General features: G+C 45.7%; 1 protein-coding gene across 1 annotated transcript; it reads right to left on the reverse strand.

Annotated features, from left to right (window-relative positions):
- Positions 1-2,398: 2,398 nt before the first annotated feature.
- On the reverse strand, positions 2,399-20,223 carry ATPAF1 (ATP synthase mitochondrial F1 complex assembly factor 1). Its single transcript, XM_030494465.1, has 9 exons — positions 19,993-20,223; positions 18,921-19,029; positions 18,310-18,360; positions 17,523-17,585; positions 16,225-16,275; positions 6,873-6,920; positions 4,733-4,828; positions 4,059-4,166; positions 2,399-3,150 (listed from the first exon to the last, which is right to left on the reverse strand). Exons 1-9 carry the CDS (start codon positions 20,181-20,183, stop codon positions 2,974-2,976), a joined length of 894 nt encoding a protein of 297 aa, XP_030350325.1. The 5' UTR covers positions 20,184-20,223; the 3' UTR covers positions 2,399-2,973.
- Positions 20,224-21,268: the final 1,045 nt, after the last annotated feature.

Below are 21,268 nucleotides of genomic sequence, written 5' to 3' on the forward strand. Positions count from 1 at the left end.
GGCTCATACAAGCTGTGTGTGAGCTCAGAATAAGGAGACACATCTTCCCTCTAGTGGCTGTACAGCACGAGTCTCCCAGTTACCTTCTCTCCCCATGTCAAGACCAACAGTATTTTCACCAGCCCTTAGGCTCAACACAGAGCACATCACATCTTACAAACCCTATGTGAGATTTTAGTGGCGTAAAACTGGTGCAGCTGCCAGTTTACACAAAGCCACAGATGGACACGGGGGTCCATGTCCACACCATGGCTTGAAGGCACCCATCCTCATGGCCAGCCCATGCTGAGGCTACATCAGGCAGGCAGGACGAGTGCATCCTGCGCACTGGAGCAGCTACACAGCCACAGAACACTGTGGCCTATTTCCGCAGCAAGGATGGTTTGTGGGGCTGGTTCTTCAGCTGAGTTACTCCCCCTTACAGCAAGCATTCAGTGGGACATAGGATCATGACTAGAGTTTCTCTTGGACCTTTTTATTATGGGTTTTCATCCCAGTTTCAGCCTCATTTCCACCACAGCAGCAGTCGTCACAGATCCAAGTGTCCTGTTCAAGTCCTAACTGTAGCACAAGCACAGCCATTAGCATATATATTTCCAAAAGCACTGGGAGTTTCCACTTTTCCATTTACAAGTTAGGGAGTTTATTCATACCATGTAAAACTTGCACCCTATAACTGGGCCATTGAATATTGAAACAACTCTTTGTTTTCCATGACCAAGATGCTCTGGTTTGATGATGCAGCATCTCAGACTACTAGGCCCTATGCTCTTATAATCTGTATTCCTCCATGGCATTATAATCTGTAGGAATACAGATAATACAGGAATACAGTAGGAATTGTTGTCTGAAGCTTCCCTGCTCACAACAGCATTTCAGTGGCACAGTGCATCAGACTGGCTCCTTGCACAAAACACAGCAGTAACACTATCTGGGGCTGCAGCAAACCCTGTCCCCAGCAGCAGATCTGGGAATAGCTCCCAGGAGGATTTGAGTTTTCTAAGCCTTCAGCTACCTCCCTGCCACTGCACATACATACAAGTCTGGCAAACTCTTTGCTCCTCAGGGAACTGCAGTGCAGCATCAGAGCATTGACACCACATCAGTCACTCCTGTGCCATGTGGTCTCACCTTGACACAAAGAGGAAACATGTTACGATGCGCACTTCAAGGCATGTGAATTCACCGGCAGAAGAAAGCCTTTGGTCCTTTCATCGGTCCATTCCACTTCTGCCAGGGCCAGAAAATGCAGCCTTTTGCAAAACGGCTGCAGGCAGTATGATCGACTTTTGCCTTTCCACTTTGGGACTTATTTAAAAACCATTCCAATGCATGCACTGCAAGAAAACATGTATATGAGTTGCTGCCAAAATAGATCCTAATAAAACCTTACTATCTACCTTTAGTGCTTGGCTGAACGATGTTTATGTCCAATGAATGGGCTGAGAAAGCATGGAGCAACAGCATTACCAGCAACAGGGGCCTACAATTCCACTAGCAAACAGATTGTGTGCGTTAACTAATCAAACCTCCCTATCAGGTCATGGTTAAGGGTAGCACAGAAAATCCGATACCAGCCCTGCCCCAAAAATTGTCTTCCTGTAACCCAGAGACAAGTTGCATATCCTTCTTGCCTCCATTTCTCTGGCACAGGAAGGAATGCCTGCCAGCTTCAGCAGGCTGATGGGGAGGTACATCATGGCCTGGGCATAATGGATAATCAGTGCTGAGGGCAAGTTAGTGGCAGGGATTTGATGTGGACATGGGAAATATTTCGGTGTTGCTCCTGGCTGTCCTCTGTTGTCTACCTGCACAGTGGTGATGTGCTGGTAATCCATGCACAGGCTGCCCATCGCACTGCTCAGTGTGCCCTCATCCAGACCCACTGGCTGCCTCTGCTGGGAATGAAAACAAGAGAAACTCAAGCACAAATGCTTTGGGATCATTTTGTTGAAGTCAGTTTTGAAAAACCAAACCTGCTGCAGCCTGTAAAGCCAGCATCTTACCAACATTATCATCGTGTTGCAGCAGCTATGCACATTCATACCAGTACAGCTTTTTCATGAGCTGTCACTTAGCAATTGAGAAGCTGGTTGGTGGCTCACTCTCTGCTACTATGCCAGTCCCTCTTGCTTTTATTATGGATAGTGCCTTTCCTAAAATGGGAACAAGAGCTGTTTGCTGTCCCTTCAAATACCATTTGTAGAGTGGGCTGACTAGATGCCAGCCTGAGAAAAGTTAATTCTATAAAGCAGGCAATCATTCCTCCACACTATTAAAAAACATACAAAGAATAAAACCACATACGTAATACCCTACACCTCAAGAAAAACATCTCTAAGACAGAAACAAGATGAAATTAATGTCTCAAATAAGAAGCACAAAATTCCCAGAACAAATCTAGTCACTCTATTTTTTAATCCTGAGAAGAACACAGGCCACAGTACACATCTGTGTAAGGAACTTCACAAACCAACAAAGAGGCATTTGTGTTGGACCATCAGTCCTACTCTCTTTTCTTGACGGACAAGCCTGTATAAATTCCACACAGATTAAAAAGCACTGGACCATGCAATTATAATGGCAGAGGGCATTTAAAATGCATTTACTGAGAAGAAACATTGGTTGTTGGCTCTCTCCTGATGTCAGTGTAGTCCATTACACAGCTCCCCTTCTGTCACTTTACTTCAGATTTCAAACATACAGCATGCAGCAGTAAGTCAGAGGACGGGAAAATGGCTTGTTCTGATGAAGTTACAAGGCTCCATTTTGGCAATTACTGTTATTCAAATGGCCCAAGTCCTCATCTTGCATGAGTGCCAGACAGGCTTGACACTCTCAGGATGTCTCCATATCCTTTCTGTAGCCAAACCAAATCTGTAAACCAGAAGGGACAGGACCACCCCATGTAGGGAACCCTCACTGCTGCTGGCTCGCTTCACCTGCAGGTTAGCTCTATGACTTATCAGAAACCTAACCAAGTCTCAGTTCTCTTCCAAGCCCGCTTTGCTCAAGCTCTGCTATAACTGACATATATTTAAATTCAGTAGATCTGTGGTTGAAGGTCTCCACTAGTTTGTAGGTCTCGGAACGATCCGTTGCATAGAAAAGCTGCACCTGATTTGCCAAGCACTGTGCCTCGTGCACCACCTGCGAGTTAAAACAAAGAGTGTGTTACCATCAGGGTTTGTGTTTGAGCATCCCCTTTGAAAAGACTCTTCAGCAGCTGCAGTCCTACACAGAGTGACTCAATGCCAAGTCACCTTAATTTAGCAAATCTCTTAAACCACCTCCCTCTTGTTCCTGACCTACTTACACGCTTTAGCACCATGCATTTAAACTACCCTCCTGCTGCGCATACACCTCAGAGGTCAAATACATCTTTCATGATCCCTGCCCGCTCTAAGACACTGGAGATGCACCAAAGTCTCATCTTTCCCTTCTTATGGTTGACCTATTTGCAAAAATTGATTGTTTACTCTGAGATACAACAGGGCAAATGCATTACCAATGAGTTGAGTTCTCTACACACTCCTCTGCACACTGCTTCAGAACTGGTGTAAGTAGGTCAGTTAGAGATGGGATGCTTTAGTTATCTTGTTCCACCAGTGCAGTGCCTGGTACAATTAGTCCTAGCACTGTTCTATCGCAGATATGCAAATAACAGCACACCCACACATGGGGAAAAGAGCAAAGGTGCATGGAAACAAGAAGAAGCACTGGAGGTCTCCTGATTTGACAAGTAGCATTCAAAACACTGCTTTAACTTGTTGGCAGGCAGGTAGCAGAACATTTCATTTCAATTTGCTTTTATTAATAAGAAAAAAACCAGAAGTAACAAACAAAGCAAAAGAATGCATGAGCTGAAATCACCAGAGAGACTGATGATTTCCTTCTAGCTTTCCCTAGTACTAAGTAGATTAGGTTAAAGAAATCTAATAAGACCGTTCTTTGGGAAAAGGTCTTTTAAAGACTTCATTTTAATTTGGTTTTAATTCAAAACTGTACGAGGAGTTGCTGCATAAAATGAAGGAAGCCAATGAGCAAATTTCTCTTACCAAGAACTTGGAGTCCATTTCTGCTGTCATTAAGACTATCCCTTTTTCCTTCTGTAGATCAGGAAAATGGTACAGGACCAACTGGCTAGGGGCAGTTTCGCCTTGCGTCTGAAGGAGATAAAGAAACCCATCAGAATCCCATGCAGCTCTACTGCAAATCTGGAGGCTTTATTACAAAACTTTGAGTATTAATTGCTATGGAGGCAGTCATTTTTCAGGGCTTAGGGGTCAGTTCAAATTAAAACTTCATTATTCCTGGTATTCCTGGAAAGCAAGGGATTTGCAGAATTAGGTTGTGTTTTCTTCTTGACTAAAGACCATTTTGCATTTAAAAGAACCCACAATTTCCAGGAAGACATTTCATCTTATAGCATCTGCTGGTGTTTTAAGAAGCTTACACAAACAGTTCTGAAAAGTTTAGTTTGTGCTTCTATTTTGAGACAGTTTGACCATGACTTCTACCTCATTCTCCTTTAGAGACACTTAATACCCATAAACTTACTAATTTACCTTTAATTAAGTTACCCATAATTAATGGCAGTTTTTCCCTGAGAATTCTTTTCAAGTTAAGCTACACAACCTGTTCATTAAACTAGTTAGCAAATATTAGATATTGTAATATGCTGATATTATCTATTTCTGGATCTTTGGGACTTTATATTTCACCCACTCACCTGAATGTTTATTAGGGAAGTGAAGTGCAATTCTGTTCCTGACCACTGCCCCACAAAGAACTCGTAGCCTTCTTTTCTTGGCAAAGCATATAGAAACTGCAGAGAAATGATTAAAAAATTAGTAAAACCAATTCAAACAAACCCTTTCACAGGACAAAATGGTGCCTGTGTCGTACTGGCCTCCAGCATAAATGCTTTAGAGAGAGAATCACAACAGGAAAAAAGGGTTTCTTTGCCCCACCAGGAGTGATAGGGCAGCAAGAAACAGACAAGAAACCAGCATTACCTTATCAGTATTATTTCATTAGCAAATATGTGGCACATATTTTTATCAGTGTAATATGAGACAGGGAAAGGAAAGGAAAGGGGACAGGGGAGAACATTCAGACTCTGACCCTTCTGTTCACTTCTAGAAAACTAACAGAGAAATGGTAAAATCTAAGATAAGGAGCATTCAGAGTATTTGTAATCCTGTAACTTCACCAACTGTTCCAGAACAGGCAGCAAGCATTTTCTCTCTAGAGATTTACAATCTATTCAGCTCCATAGGCTAGGGGCTTGTTCATTTTCCCACACAAAGGGGAAGGACAACATGGGAGGAGAAAAACATACAAGATACCTGACTAAATGCCAGTGCACTGTACAGAAATGTACTTAAAGCTATAAATAACTTTCCAAGCTCCAAGTAGCTCGGGAAGCCGGATATATCTGATCTTGCTCTTGGCAAGGGGAACATACAGGACCAATCCATCCATCTAGTGAAGTCTCCCATTCAGATCTGCAAAAGCACTCCTCTTAACTGCAGTGAAGTCTAGGTACTTTGTTTTCATACAGGAATGAAGCATTTAATTTCTGTGACGGCACAGCAAAATTTGCACAAAGTCCGTGCTTCAGTGCACAAGTTACTGTAAAAACTTACTTTCAACTGAAAACAATGCTAATCCAGCAGCACAGAACAAAAGATATCCTTTAGCTTGTTAGTTCTGCTCTTTTGTACTTTAACTTCTTCAAAGCAACAACAAGCTCATTCACACAGGAATCTTCTAATTGAAGCTTACAAGACATCCACCAACCCACATGAGAAACAGTGAACCCAAATCTTGGGAATCCACTCATTGCTGAAATAAACCTATTATGCATTCTCAGTATTTTATGCTTTGCCATGCTGGCATACACCTAAGACACAACCCACAGAGTATTTTACTCTGTATCTGTAATAAAGAGTTTGGCTACACCTAATTCCCGCTTTCTTTCCATCACAGGAAAGAATTACATTGTTGAACTACAATGCTGTGCAACAGAGCTTACACATAGGCTTTCTTGACAACTCACACTCCCTTAGAGACAGGGACACACCACTGACACAGCAAGGTGCCTGCCCAGGATGGCTTCCATGCAAATAGCTCTTATTAGCTTACCAGCATTTACCTATCACAGATCACTAGTGTGGTGAAGAAAGCATGGCTATGCACATTTATGATGAGGAAAAGCAGGCTAACAGATAACAAGGTTCAGCTCTTTCTGTGTACAGAACCCAAACATGTTGATTTCTTGTCTTTTTCCCTTTTAGATACTCCTGCCTACCCTCACTGCCACAAAAGAAACATATAGAGGAGCAACTCACACCGACCATTAAGACAAGAGAACTCACTTTCTCCACGTACACACAATGTAATGCCATAGTGACGCACAGTTATAGCCAACAACAGTTCCTGCAGGTTAAAGCAAGGATGCTTTAAGCAATAAGGAAAGATATGTGGAAACATCAGTGAAGCTGACTTAAAAGGCTTAGCTCTTCACAACACTGCATGGAAGAGACTTAACCACAAGACATCAATTAATGGAAACGAGAGGCATGTAGCTAAATCCACTCCCTGGGAGACCCTATGCTCTTGTTTTCTGAACCCTACATCTCTCCTAACTAGGTACCTGATAGCTAGATCAAACTGTTTAATACATATAAATAGCCATTGCTTTTATCTGAACACTAAGACAAGTATTTGAACACCTGGATTTTACTAATCGAGCTGATACAATGAGTCTGAATAGAGGAGGGTCAAAAGCTTATGAATTAAGCTTTAGAGAAGAGAAATGCATTACAGCTCTACATCAATGCACTGTGAGTCTCTGCCATACATACCGATGGACACTTCTGGGCTCTCTTCCATATTAAATCAAACTTCTCTGCCTTTGGGGAAGGAGAAAGAGAAAGTCAATAATTCAGAATCATCTCATTAACCTTTATAAGGTACAACTTCCATCTACAGAAGGTCTCACTGCGGGAGCAGCTAACAATGAGTGCATGGAAAACTGTTTTTAGTTCTTAGTTACCTAAATGTCATTGGTATCCCGTTTTAACAATGCTGTCTCCAAGATGCAGCAGCAAACTCCTTTTTGCATCCAAAGCTTTATTCCTTGGAGATGGGGGGCCCACGCTTCAAACTTACATTACGTCCTCTTTGAGTATGTAATGTAAGTGAGACGCTCCACTGCATCTTGTGGTGTCAACAGTTGAGCGGGACGACATATCCCTGGCCTCAAATTGTGGATTTTACATCACAGCCATCTGTTCTTCAGTATTAAAATGCAGCCTAGATATTTATTCAAGTAACACACTTATTGCTTAGGTTTATATTAAAACCACAAATATATTTGGTCATCCCTGATGAAACTTGGTAATCTCATTCACATGTTCTCTACATTCCCCCAAACCTTTTGTCTCCTCTTTTCTTCCCAGCACAGCATATTAATACTCTAAGGTGTTCAGGAAAGAAAACATATGACATCCATCAGCATGAAATTCCCCCATGTGTGCTTTTGAGCACTCAAGAATTAGGCAAGGCTTTTCTTCCAGCCTGTCCTGGGTTCAGCTATAGCAGTCATTTTTCTCCTGCTTAGTAGCTGGTGCAGTGCTGTGTTTTTTAACTTTCAGCCTGGGAACAACGCTGATAACACCGATGTTTTTAGTTGTTGCTAAGTAATGTTTATTCCAACCAAGGACTTTCTCAGTCTCATGCTTTGCCAGGGAGGAGGGGAAGCCGGGAGGAAGCAGAGACAGGACACCTGACCCAAACTAGCCAAAGGGGTATTCCATACCACAGCACGTCATGCCCAGTATATAAACTGGGGGGAGTTACCCGGAAGGCCCAGATCACTGCTCGGGTCGGGCTGGGTATCGGTCGGCGGGTGGTGAGCAATTGTATCCTCTCCCCTTGTTATTTCACTAATCGTTATTATCATTGGTGGTAGCAGTAGTGGTTTTGTGTTATACCTTAGTTGCGGGACTGCTCTTATCTCAACCCGTGGGAGTTACATTCTTCCCATTCTCCTCCCCATCCCTCCGGGAGCGGGGGGAGGAAGAAGGGGGGGGGGGGAGTGAGCGAGCGGCTGTGTGGTTCTGAGTTACCGGCTGGGCTCAAACCACGTCAGTTCTTTTTTGGCGCCCAACGTGGGGCACGAAAGGTTGAGATAATGACAGATCTGACCAGAGTGTGTTTAATCATATTTGTGATAAGCATTCATTGTTACTACTCGTCACAATGGTGATTATTTGGCTCTCAGACGTGTTGCGCTTGATCTCAGAGTTTCAGCATGTTGTACCTTACTTACAGCCACTATTTGCTGTTTTAGCGTTTATCGGCTGGGGGGCCTGGGCTAAGGTTCTTGTTTCACTGTACTTCATGGTAATGACTTGTAATACAATAGACTCATTGATCATGAAACTGGTCTGGTTTGTGCTTCCAGCGTGGCCATCACCACTATACATTGGGAGGTATATAATGAAATATTTTAGCAATTGCATATCTTTTTTTTTCTCCTCGGGGGGTAAACTTACGAAGGAAGCATTCTCTTTCACCCCCCGTTCCCCCACCAGCCTATTTGCAACAGCAATTGAGAGTTCTGAAGGTTTTAGATGGCCTTTGAGTACCCTTGAAACCTGCCTGCTGATTGTGCTGGGGATCAGCATGTTGGCAAACATACGGAGTGTGTTTTACCCACGGCCATCCCGTCGTAGGAACATCCTATTTCGTTTAATGTCAAAAATTCAGCAGTATCAGGTTCGAATCTGGTCTAGGGTTAGACGACGATATAGGAGGACCACCAGGAGATTTTCCCTGAGGCTGGACAGTTATGAGTGGCAGGGTGTGTGGGATAGTATGGGCAAGTACCTAGGCCAGTGGGCCCCTCCAGTGCTTTGGAACTTCACCACTGAACAAGTGCAACATCCGGAAAAACTAGTAAAACACTTAAACGAGGTGTGCTGTCGTCCTGGTTATACCAGAGAGGGACAAATTTTGGCAACGTGCTGGGGCTTGGCCTATGCCTACAGAGCCCTGCTCAACACTATCCAGCACCTTCAAAGGGAAAAAAATGTCTCTGGATCTGATGGCAAAGCAACAGACAACGCAGCTATGCCAACTACAAGCACAGCAGCTACTCAGACCCTGACCACAACAGTCAACACAGCTACTCCAAGTACAGCAGCTACATCAACCCCAGTGACAAGCACAACAGCTACTCAAACCCTGACCACAACAGACAACGCAACTACTCCAACTTCAAATACAGCAGTTACACCAACCCCAGTGACAAGCACAACAGCTACTCAAACCCCGACAGCAACAGACAATGTGGCTACTCCAAGCACCGCAGCCACACCAACCCCAGTGACAAGCACAGTAGCTACTCAAACCCCGACAGCAACAGACAATATAGCTACTCCAAGCACCACAGCTACACCAACCCCAGTGACATGCACAGTAGCTATTCAAACCCCGACAGCAACAGACAATATGGCTACTCCAAGCACTGCAGCTACACCAACCCCAGTGACAAGCACAGTAGCTACTCAAACCCCGACAGCAACAGATAATGCAGCTGTTGGTGTTACTCAACTCCCAAGCACAACAGCTGCACCAACCCCAGCAATAGACATTGCAACCACTCCAATCCTAGTGGCAGACACTGCAGCCACTCCAACCACAGTGACAAACACTGCAGCTAAACCAAATGTCCAGTTTGTGACAATGTCTGTTGCCCCTGTAAGCAAAAGCAGACGAAAGGCACAAAGAGCAACCCGCGAAGCGAAGAAAGATGAAGACCCAGTGCCATTACTATATGCAACAGCACTGAACAAGAGTTACTACTACGTGGGTCAGAGGAAGAGGAAGAAGAAGAAGAGGTCACTTCTCGACCCCGGACCTCAACCGAACTACGGAATATGTGAAAAGATTTCACCCGTCTTCCAGGGGAGCACATTGTCACCTGGTTGCTCCGGTGCTGGGACAATGGGGCCGACGGTCATGAACTAGAAGGTAGGGAAGTCAAGCAGCTGGGATCACTTGCTAAGGAAGGAGGAATTGACAAAGCGATTGCAAGAGAGAAGCGAGCCCTCAGTCTTTGGAGGCGGCTCCTGGCAGCTGTGAAGGAAAGGTTTCCCTACAAAGACGATATTACGAATCGCTCAGCCAACTGGACCACGATAGAGAAAGGCATCCAGTCCCTGAGGGAATCAGCCATTATAGAGATGATCTATCGTAGGCCGGATTCCAGGAACACATCCGTAGACCCAGATGAAGTCGAATGTACACGACCCATGTGGCGGAAACTTACACGGAGTGCGCCATCATCATATGCCCACACATTGGCATCAATGACCTGGAATGACGGAGTATCACCAACAGTGGATTTCCTGATTCGTCAACTCCGAGAGTTCGAAGACAATCTCACCCCTTCCATCATTTCAGCTGTGGAAAAACTGTCCCAGGAGTTCAAACAATCGAGAGACGATTTATCCGATCTATCCAGCTCTCCACGCGTACCAACCCATGTCTCAGCTATCAACAGAAGGCGCCCTACTGCTCGAGAAAGAAAATATAGGAGGTACACGCCACGGGCCACCCTATGGTTTTACCTGCGGGATCATGGAGAAGACATGAGAAAGTGGGATGGAAAACCTACTTCAGCTCTGGAGCAACGGGTACGTGAACTGAAGAGGAGAACAATGGTCAAGGATGATCCTCCCAGGAAAGCTGCTGCTCCAGTCTCTGGCGAGCAGTTTCCCAGATGGAGCGAAAGAGCTGATTTTACTCCAGCTCCTGTGATAAGGAATACTAATCCCTTTCTACAAGACAGAAGTGGAGAATTTTGTGATCACTATTAGAGGGGCCCTGCCTCCAGCCAGGTGGAGGAGAGGGATAATCGGGTTTACTGGACTGTGTGGATCAGATGGCCTGGCACATCAGTCCCACAGAAGTATAAGGCTCTAGTAGATACCGGTGCACAGTGTACTCTGATGCCATCAAGGTATCAAGGGGTGAAACCCATTTCTATTTCTGGAGTGACAGGAGGATCCCAAGCGTTAACTATGCTGGAAGCTGAAATCAGCCTGACTGGGAGGAAGTGGCAAAAGCACCCCATTGTAACTGGTCCAGGGGCTCCATGCATCCTTGGCATAGACTATCTCAGGAGAGGGTATTTCAAAGACCCAAAAGGGTATAGATGGGCTTTTGGTATCGCTGCCTTGGAGACAGAGGAAATTAAGCAGCTGTCCACCTTACCCGGTCTCTCAGAGGATCCTTCTGTTGTGGGGTTGCTGAAGGTCGAAGAACAACAAGTGCCAATTGCGACCACAACAGTGCACCGGCGGCAATATCGCACCAACCAAGACTCCTTGATTCCCATCCATAAGCTGATCCACAGACTGGAGAGCCAAGGAGTGATCAGCAGGACCCGCTCACCCTTTAATAGCCCCATATGGCCGGTGCAAAAGTCTAATGGAGAGTGGAGATTAACAGTAGACTATCGTGGCCTGAACGAAGTCACACCACCATTGAGTGCTGCCGTACCGGACATGTTAGAACTTCAGTATGAACTGGAGTCAAAGGCAGCCAAGTGGTATGCCACAATTGACATTGCCAATGCATTTTTCTCAATCCCTTTGGCAGCAGAATGCAGGCCACAGTTTGCTTTCACTTGGAGGGGCGTCCAGTACACTTGGAACCGACTGCCCCAGGGGTGGAAACACAGCCCTACCATCTGCCATGGATTGATCCAGACTGCACTGGAACAGGGGCAAGCTCCAGAACACCTGCAATACATTGATGACATCATCGTGTGGGGTGATACAGCGGAAGAAGTTTTTGAGAAAGGGAGGAAAATAATCCAAATCCTGCTGAAGGCCGGTTTTGCCATAAAACGGAATAAGGTCAAGGGACCTGCACAGGAGATTCAATTTTTGGGAATAAAATGGCAAGATGGACGCCACCAGATCCCCACAGACGTGATCAACAAGATAACAGCAATGTCTCCACCAACTAACAAGAAAGAAACACAAGCTTTCTTAGGTGTCGTGGGGTTCTGGAGAATGCACATCCCAAATTACAGTCTGATTGTAAGCCCTCTCTACCACGTGACCCGGAAGAAGAATGATTTCAAATGGGGCCCTGAGCAACAACAAGCCTTTGAACAAATTAAACGAGAAATAGTTCATGCAGTAGCCCTTGGACCAGTCCGGGCCGGGCCAGATGTGAAAAATGTGCTCTATACCGCAGCTGGGGAGAATGGTCCTACCTGGAGCCTCTGGCAGAAAGCTCCAGGGGAGACTCGAGGTCGACCCCTTGGCTTTTGGAGTCGGGGATATAAAGGATCCGAGGCCAGCTACACTCCCACTGAAAAAGAGATACTGGCAGCCTATGAAGGGGTTCGAGCTGCCTCAGAAGTGATTGGAACTGAAGCGCAGCTCCTCCTGGCGCCCCGGTTGCCTGTGCTGGGCTGGATGTTCAAAGGCAGGGTCTCCTCTACACATCATGCAACTGATGCTACATGGAGTAAGTGGGCCGCACTAATTACACAACGAGCTCGAATAGGAAATCCCAGTCGTCCAGGAATTCTAGAAGTCATCACGGACTGGCCAGAGGGCAAAGATTTTGGGATGTCACCAGAAGAGGAGGTGACGCATGCTGAAGAGGCCCCACCATATAATGAACTGTCAGAGAGTGAAAAGCAATATGCCTTGTTTACTGATGGGTCCTGCCGTATTGTGGGAAAGCATCGGAGATGGAAGGCAGCTGTGTGGAGTCCCCTGCGACAAGTTGCAGAAACTGCTGAGGGAGAGGGTGAATCGAGTCAATTTGCAGAGGTGAAAGCCATCCAGCTGGCCTTGGACATTGCTGAACGAGAAAAATGGCCAGTACTTTATCTCTATACTGACTCATGGATGGTGGCAAATGCCCTGTGGGGGTGGTTGCAGCAATGGAAGCAGAGCAACTGGCAACGCAGAAGTAAACCCATCTGGGCTGCTGCATTGTGGCAAGATATCGCTGCTCGGGTGCAGAACCTGGTGGTGAAGGTACGCCACGTAGATGCTCATGTACCCAAGAGTCGGGCCACTGAGGAACACCAGAATAACCAGCAAGTGGATAAAGCTGCTAAGATTAAAGTGGCTCAGATGGACTTGGATTGGCAACATAAGGGTGAATTATTTTTAGCCCGGTGGGCCCATGACACCTCAGGCCATCAAGGCAGAGATGCAACATATAGATGGGCTCGTGATCGAGGGGTGGACTTAACGATGGACACTATTGCCCAGGTTATTCACGAATGTGAAACATGTGCTGCAATTAAGCAAGCCAAGCGGTTAAAGCCTCTCTAGTATGGAGGACGATGGCTGAAGTACAAATATGGGGAGGCCTGGCAGATTGACTATATCACACTCCCACCAACCCGCCAGGGCAAGCGCTATGTGCTTACCATGGTGGAAGCAACCACCGGCTGGCTGGAAACATACGCTGTGTCCCATGCCACTGCCCGGAACACTATCCTGGGCCTTGAGAAACAAGTCTTGTGGCGACACGGCACCCCAGAGAGAATTGAGTCAGACAATGGGACTCATTTCCGGAACAACCTCATAGACACTTGGGCCAAAGAGCATGGCATTGAGTGGGTATACCACATCCCCTACCATGCACCAGCCTCTGGGAAAATCGAACGGTACAATGGGCTGTTAAAAACTACACTGAGAGCAATGGGTGGTGGGACTTTCAAACACTGGGATACACATTTACCAAAAGCCACCTGGTTGGTCAACAGTAGGGGATCTGCCAACAGGGCTGGCCCAGCCCAATCAGAACTTTTACGTACTGTAGAGGGGGATAAAGTTCCTGTGGTGCACATAAAGAATTTGTTGGGGAAGACAGTCTGGGTTATTCCTGCTTCAGGTAAAGGCAAACCCACTCGTAGGGTTGCTTTTGCTCAGGGACCTGGATATACTTGGTGGGTAATGCGGGAAGATGGGGAAGTCCGATGTGTACCTCAAGGGGATTTGATTTTGGGGGAAAACAGCCAATGAACTCAATTGTAGGCTGTTGCCTGCTCTATAACACTTTTATAGCCCACCAGCTAGATATCTTCAGGTCACCAGCCATTGACCTTGACTTCCCTCCGATCATCACCTCAACAAAGAATGAATTTTGAGGAAACCAGACGAGCTCAGCAGTGACCAGATGAGTTTGGCGGTATCGTCAGCAGGCAACAACCCAACACTATGTACCGTCCCTCCTGCCCTGAAAGACTATTACAAGAGATGGAGCCTGACATCATGGACTGGATGAGTTCAGCAATTTTACAGGGATTGGTCCATGGACTAGGGAACGATATCTTTCTCTGTGTGTGGGTGTGGGTGTATATATATGTGTATATATGGGACAGGGGTGATGGTGTGCTGAGAGATGTGGGATCTGAGCATGACGTGAATGGTATGGAATAAGCGGTGGATACTGTCCTGGGTTCGGCTATAGCAGTCATTTTTCTCCTGCTTAGTAGCTGGTGCAGTGCTGTGTTTTTTAACTTTCAGCCTGGGAACAACGCTGATAACACCGATGTTTTTAGTTGTTGCTAAGTAATGTTTATTCCAACCAAGGACTTTCTCAGTCTCATGCTTTGCCAGGGAGGAGGGGAAGCCGGGAGGAAGCAGAGACAGGACACCTGACCCAAACTAGCCAAAGGGGTATTCCATACCACAGCACGTCATGCCCAGTATATAAACTGGGGGGAGTTACCCGGAAGGCCCAGATCACTGCTCGGGTAGGGCTGGGTATCGGTCGGCGGGTGGTGAGCAATTGTATCCTCTCCCCTTGTTATTTCACTAATCGTTATTATCATTGGTGGTAGCAGTAGTGGTTTTGTGTTATACCTTAGTTGCGGGACTGCTCTTATCTCAACCCGTGGGAGTTACATTCTTCCCATTCTCCTCCCCATCCCTCCGGGAGCGGGGGGAGGAAGAAGGGGGGGGGGGGGGGAGTGAGCGAGCGGCTGTGTGGTTCTGAGTTACCGGCTGGGCTCAAACCACGACACAGCCAACAAAAAGCTTCTGGCAAAAGATATAGAGGGTTTTTCCCCCCCACCAATGACACCTCCTAATGTGCCTATGACCTGGTTTGCATTAAGGCCTTAAAAAGCTTCCAAAGCTCCTCTAAAACAGTGCACCAAAGAACAGTGCCAGCCCCACTAATGAAAGACCTACACCATCTTAACTTGAGTCCCTGGCTTTGGCCTTCTGCTACAGTAAATGTGCAATTCAAACTGTTTTCACAAAATCCATATGTTGGGAAAACCGAAACACGAAGCCGCTCAACTTCAAATCCCACATTGCCATATGCAGGCCACACAACACTTCATACATTCAGGATACAGCCTCCCAATGACTTCAGTTGCAGCTCAAAGGGCCAAATACAATTGCAAATCAGACCCCAGATCTAAATGAGGTTTCAAGAACTCAAGGAACACATAGTTCGTGCCCAGATGTGAAAAGACAGATTTAAGAGATCACAATCACATAGAGACTCTGGAGCAAAGAATAAGAAGAAATCCCAAAAGTGAAAAAAACCTCCTTTAGCCTAATGCAGATTAACAACAATTTACATCTGGTAAAGCTATCAGGAATAAGAAGAAAGATCTTATCACAGGAAGCACCATGCAGTCTCAATGAAAGACAGTGCTGCCAATAATATTATATGTATGAAGGTAAGTCATAAGTGATTAGCCACGTGCAAGTCATTAGCCAAGTGCTCTACTACTGCCCTGTTCAACTGGAGTTGGCTGTCCAGGCTGCAGGGAAGAGAGGAAAGAAATAAGCACCTCTGAGGAGAAATGATGTGAAAATACAAACACTACCTTAATAGATACCAGGACCCTCCAAAGAGTATTGGATACTCATAATCAAATGTGCCTGGAAATTGAAGCCAGATGTGCAGAAAAAGGTACTGGCTTTACTGAGACTGATGTAAGTGAGAAAAAAAAGGGGGTACACTTTTTTGGAGTGGGGAAAAAAAGCCTTTAGCCTTTATTTGGGGCAGTAAGACCACTGAATCCGGAAAGAAAGTTTGTTCTTGAAACCTCATTTTCCTTCAATGATTGCTTTTAAAAGCAACAGGATCATAGGAAAGGTTTGCACGCTGGCCTTTCAAGTGCATAACTACAGGGGAACTACTTACAGGAATAACAGCATAAACCGTATCTTTTGCAGAAAAATACTGATTCCAAATCTGCAGGAGACAAAGGAGTTGGTGTACAGTTAAAATCAGTAATATTAAATTAAAATATTATAGCTAAAAGCAGTAATATTAAACACTTTAAAAGGAATTTCATTTGTCAACTAACCTTTGTAAGCACTTTGAGAAGTCATTTTTCAACCAAACCTGACTGACTTTCCTGCTAACACAATATGCTTCTAAGTGTAAGATTTAAGAGAAGACAAGTCTTTGCATAATGCTCCGGTGTGTTCACAATCTTTTTCTTCATCACAGCAGGATAGCACTACCTACATAAAAGCTCAGAGTACTTAATAAATGGACAAGCACAGGTAAAAGCCCAGAGTTCAGGACTTTTTCAATTGCTCTTCCCCAGTCCTACAGAACTAATGAGAGTTGTTGGTAAAATATTTAATCAATGAACCAGAAGCAGAGGAACTCAAAGGGAACTTTGAGTTATCAAACCACTCCCTGCTATAGCTGGTTGCACAGCATCCCCTGCAGAGCACATAACTACTTCTGTAATGTTCTCAAGCTATCAGGAAAGCCACTAAGTTTCTGCTCTCCAACTTGTGCCGGAAGGCTCCTTCATATGTGCTGCTCTCCTGCAAATGATCGTGCCTACATAAGTTTCTTGGCATACAGACTGATAAGGAATACCAGATCCAACTCAAGCTACATCAGAAATGTGCAACAGAGGTGACTTACAACTAGATAAAAGGGAATACAGTGCAAAGCCAAGCAGGTAACAGGAAGAATAACTCAATTCACACTGTTCTTCAAAGAAACAGACCCACCCACCTCCTTCTTGCTCTAACCAACTTTAGTACACAGGCTTCTGAACAACACAGAATGCAAACAAAGGTACAAGGTGGCAAAAGCTTTGGTTTTATTCCTGTAGAACAGATGTAGTATAATCCATATGAACTACTGCCAAGTTTTCCCTTTACTCAGCTTCAAACCTGACAGAAGCTTGCTAACGCCAATTCAACAGCTACACATTAAATGGCAACAATAAGAATTACAGTAGAGTCAGTTTCTGAGAAATCAAGTCCAGATGTATCAAGTGGGTATATCCTAGATGGGCTTACCTATATGGAGAAAACTATTTCTACTATTAATATGCACATCAATGTGCTTTTTATAAATATACATCCATAGACTGAAAAATAAAACACAGCTAAGTAAAATTTCCATCCTCACATGTAGATTACTATTAAGCACAGATGTAGAGCAAACTTCATTCCATTTAAATCCATCACCTGTTTTATCTCCTCTGCTGACTTTTCTTTCACCATCTCGACATTCAGAATTGAATCGAGTGTCTGTAAGAGAAGGCACAAGGAATTTGGCATGATGGCAGTTCTCTGATTCAACTGAGAATCCAGAATGAATGGATGCAATTAGAGAACATACTCAAGCTAGATTAGCTTCATTCAGTTTACAGCATGACTTAGTCCTCTTAATTGCCAAAGAAACCAGTAAATCACCAGCAGAAGCACACTTAGAAGTGGATTCACACACTGAGGCAACATAGAAGACATTCTTTCAGGACACAGAACACACTTTGCTCCAGCTGTGCAGATCTCTACTGAAGCTGCAAGAGGAGCTGCAGCCTTTTGCCTTCAGCCAAGTCAGACACATTTACACAGAAAGTTTGCCAAAATACAAGAAATACGAAAGAGAATAAAACCGGTCTCTTGTCCCTCTGCTGGCTGATCTTTGGAAATCTATTTACATGTTGTACAGGCAGCTTATCCCTTTCTATTTTTTTGCTATGAGCATTCAGTACAGATTCTCTCACAAGCAGGAACTTCCAGGGTGTCAGAGAGAAATAAAAGGATACCATAAACCCAGAGTGCCAGGAGTTTTAAGATCAAACACTATCCCAATAGTACATTAAAATCTTGAACTCAATCGCAGCATAAGGATCATCAATTTTATGTCAAGAAGCTCTTGGTTGAAGCACTGATGGTAGCAATGCAAGTTAATCCACATCACTGATTTACCAGCACATCCTCTCCTAACACGTAGGTTTGTTTCCCTCACCTTGTCTTTTGTGAATCCTCCCTTAGATGTCTTTGAGCCCAAGCCTTTTGCCTAGAAGAAAACATTCTTTAGTTGTTATAGCTGATGCTTTAATACCATTTATTTGCCTTCCCTGCTATACATAACATGCCTGATGACAAAAATCTCCTGAGTAGGAGCACAAGTTTAAGATACTTCAAGATCACTGCAGGGCATTTTTAATAAAATAAATGATTAATTAGAAGAAAGATGAGTAATCTAACATGAATTATGAATTTAAAGGCCAGAAAGGATTGATTAAAAGCAAACTATTATGCACTTGGATCAAATATTGTTGAACAGTTTTCTTGCATTCACTAAAAAAATGATATATGCAAGACCATGTCACTCCATTTGGCTAAACTAATCTGGAACTAATTAAGCAATTTAAACGAGGCCTCGAGCACAGAAAATAGTCTAAAAACCAGCAAAATAACACACTGGAGTACAGAACAATACTTTTAGCCACCAGAGAGTGAAATTCTGGGGCTCCTTACTAATGGGAATGCTGTATGTTCATAGCGTTATGCTGATCCTATATAAATGGCATTATAGCTTTAATATACGTCAATTACAAAGAAAGTTGGCCTTACCTTTTCCTCCATGCATCTGATAAATTCTCCTTGCTTGGAGTATCCCACAGGCTGCTTTTTCGCTTCAGTTCTTTTTTCCATACGGGATTCAAACACATCTGGACTGGATCTGAATTGGAAAAGGGACTATTGAAAGTACTGGGCGATGAACATCATTTGGCCTTCTAAAATGTTTACTGTGGTAGTGATTCATGTTCTTACATTTTTAATTTCTTGTTACTAAAACTCTCTCTTATCAACTGACCATAGAATCACAGAATGGTTTGGGTGGGAAGGGGCCTTAAAGCTCATCCAGTACCAACCCTCTGCCACGGGCAGGGACACCTTCCACTAGAGCAGGTTGCTCCAAGCCCCTGTGTCCAACCTGGCCTTGAACACTGCCAGGGATGGGGCAGCCACAGCTTCTCTGGGCACCCTGTGCCAGCGCCTCAGCACCCTCATAGTGAATTTTTTTCCTAGTGTCTAATCTAAATCTCCCCTTTCAGTTTAAAGCTGTTCCCCTTTGTCCTGTCACTACAGGCCCTTGTAAAAAGTCCCTCTCCAGATTTCTTGTAGGCTCTCTTAAAGTACTGGAAACTGCTCTAAGGTCTCCTTGAAGCCTTCTCTTCTCAGGCTGAACGAGCCCAGCTCTCTCAGTCCATCTTCAGAGCAGAGCTGCTCCAGACTTCAGAGCACCACAGGGCCTCCAGTGGCCTCACTCAAGCACATCCGTATCCCTCTTGTGTTGCGGGCCCCCGAGCTGGACAACACGCTGGGAGACAACTCTCACTGACTTGGTGCCAACTACATACAATCGCAGACTGGTCTGGGTTGGAAGGACCTTAGAGATCATCCAGTTCCAACCCCCTGCCATGGGCAGGGACACCTTCCACTAGAGCAGGCTGCTCAAAGCCCCGTCCTATTTCAAGGCAGCATTTGGCCTAACTAATTAATTTTCTCATTAGGGCACAAAGCTAAAAATCACCTCCCCCCTCCCCAAAAGCCTTACTCCCCCAGCACCCTTATTCCCAGAAAGCAGCCCCCCCGCCCCGGCCTCCCTGCTGCCCCTCCTTCCCCTCAGGCCCGCCCGCACCTCTGCAGCTCCTGGATCTTGTGTCGGTACTTCCCGTAGAAGGGATTCTCCTCCAGCGCCGCCTCCCCGTGCCCCGGCCCCGGCCCGGCCACCCCGCGGCTCGGCGGGACCAGCAGCCCCAGCGGGCGGAGAGCAGCGCGGCTCCGCAAGGCCGCCGCCATCCCACAGCCCTGCAGCAGCGGGCCCGCCATGGCGCCCGGCGCCCTCAGCGCTCCGCCCGCCTCAGCGCTCCGCCCGGCCCCGGCCCGCCCGCCTCAGCGCTCCGCCCCGCAGTGAAACGTCCGGAGACGCGGTCTGGAAATGAAGTTTTATTTAGAGACATTAAAAGTCGCGTTACATGATAAAAAAACAAACCAGCGTGGAGTGCCGTAGCGCAAACCCAGCGCGATGCACGACCAGCACGGTGCGGCTTCGCTGCATGTAAAGGTCAGTAATAGAACGGAAAGATACACAGAGGGTGTAGTGTAGGGTGGTTCCTACACACGGGAGTCATCCAAACAAACACAAATACAGCCTGAAAATGAAGCCAAGAATCGCAGCATAACAGCAAGATAACAGCAAGTCTCAGCAGCGCATCGCTCCATTCCCGCTACAGCCCGGACCTGTCTCTCTCATAGTTTCATGTGTTTTGATTCCAGACATCACTTGTTTCTCTGGGGCGCACCACCCGAAGCAGCATGCAGCTTCCTCAGGTCAAGCTTCCAGCCACCAAGCTCCACGGGCATGAGCTACAGCAGGGAGCAGATCCAGACAAGTGCAGTTACTACACCCATGGCTTTCATGCCCTCTACCATCTGCAGCGTGAATAAAACACAGGAGGAAGCCTGCCAACATGCAGCATCAGGGCTTTGGAAAGCATGGAGGATGGAGACCGGTGTCAGAGAAGCAAGCTTGCTGGCTGGGGACTGGAGCTCCCAGCCTGCAGCACACCACGACCGGCTACCCTAAGCCAAACAAAGCAATCATTGTACTCAGGGATGATGTTAAATTGATAGCACAATTCCATCCTACAACAGCAGCGACTATAGCAATTAGCAGTCGACTATGCTTTTGGCATGCAAATTAAGCAGCACCACTGGACAGCTGTGCCCCACTGCTAATGACTGACCAGCTCAGCTCCTTGGCCACAGGCTGAGGACATGGGTGGCTGGAGCAGCACACACTGCCTCTAGCTGACAAGTTTCACTACTGCTGTTGAAGAGCCTTCTAAAAGTAAAGCAGACTAAAACAAAACAAAACAAAACACTAATAGATTCACATGGCAGTACAATAATCC

The sequence above is a fragment of the Strigops habroptila genome, chromosome 8, assembly GCF_004027225.2.
Source record: "Strigops habroptila isolate Jane chromosome 8, bStrHab1.2.pri, whole genome shotgun sequence".
Taxonomy (NCBI): domain Eukaryota; kingdom Metazoa; phylum Chordata; class Aves; order Psittaciformes; family Psittacidae; genus Strigops; species Strigops habroptila.

Bases quoted from the DNA above. Each gene is read 5' to 3' on its own strand.
- ATPAF1 (XM_030494465.1), bottom strand. From the start codon at position 20,183: ATGGCGGGCCCGCTGCTGCAGGGCTGTGGGATGGCGGCGGCCTTGCGG. The intron at 17,586-18,309 runs GTGAGGGAAACA...CTTCTCTTACAG, and splicing joins GAGGATTCACAAAAGACAAG to ACACTCGATTCAATTCTGAA. The intron at 16,276-17,522 runs GTGATGGATTTA...TGTCTCCTGCAG, and splicing joins CAGCAGAGGAGATAAAACAG to ATTTGGAATCAGTATTTTTC.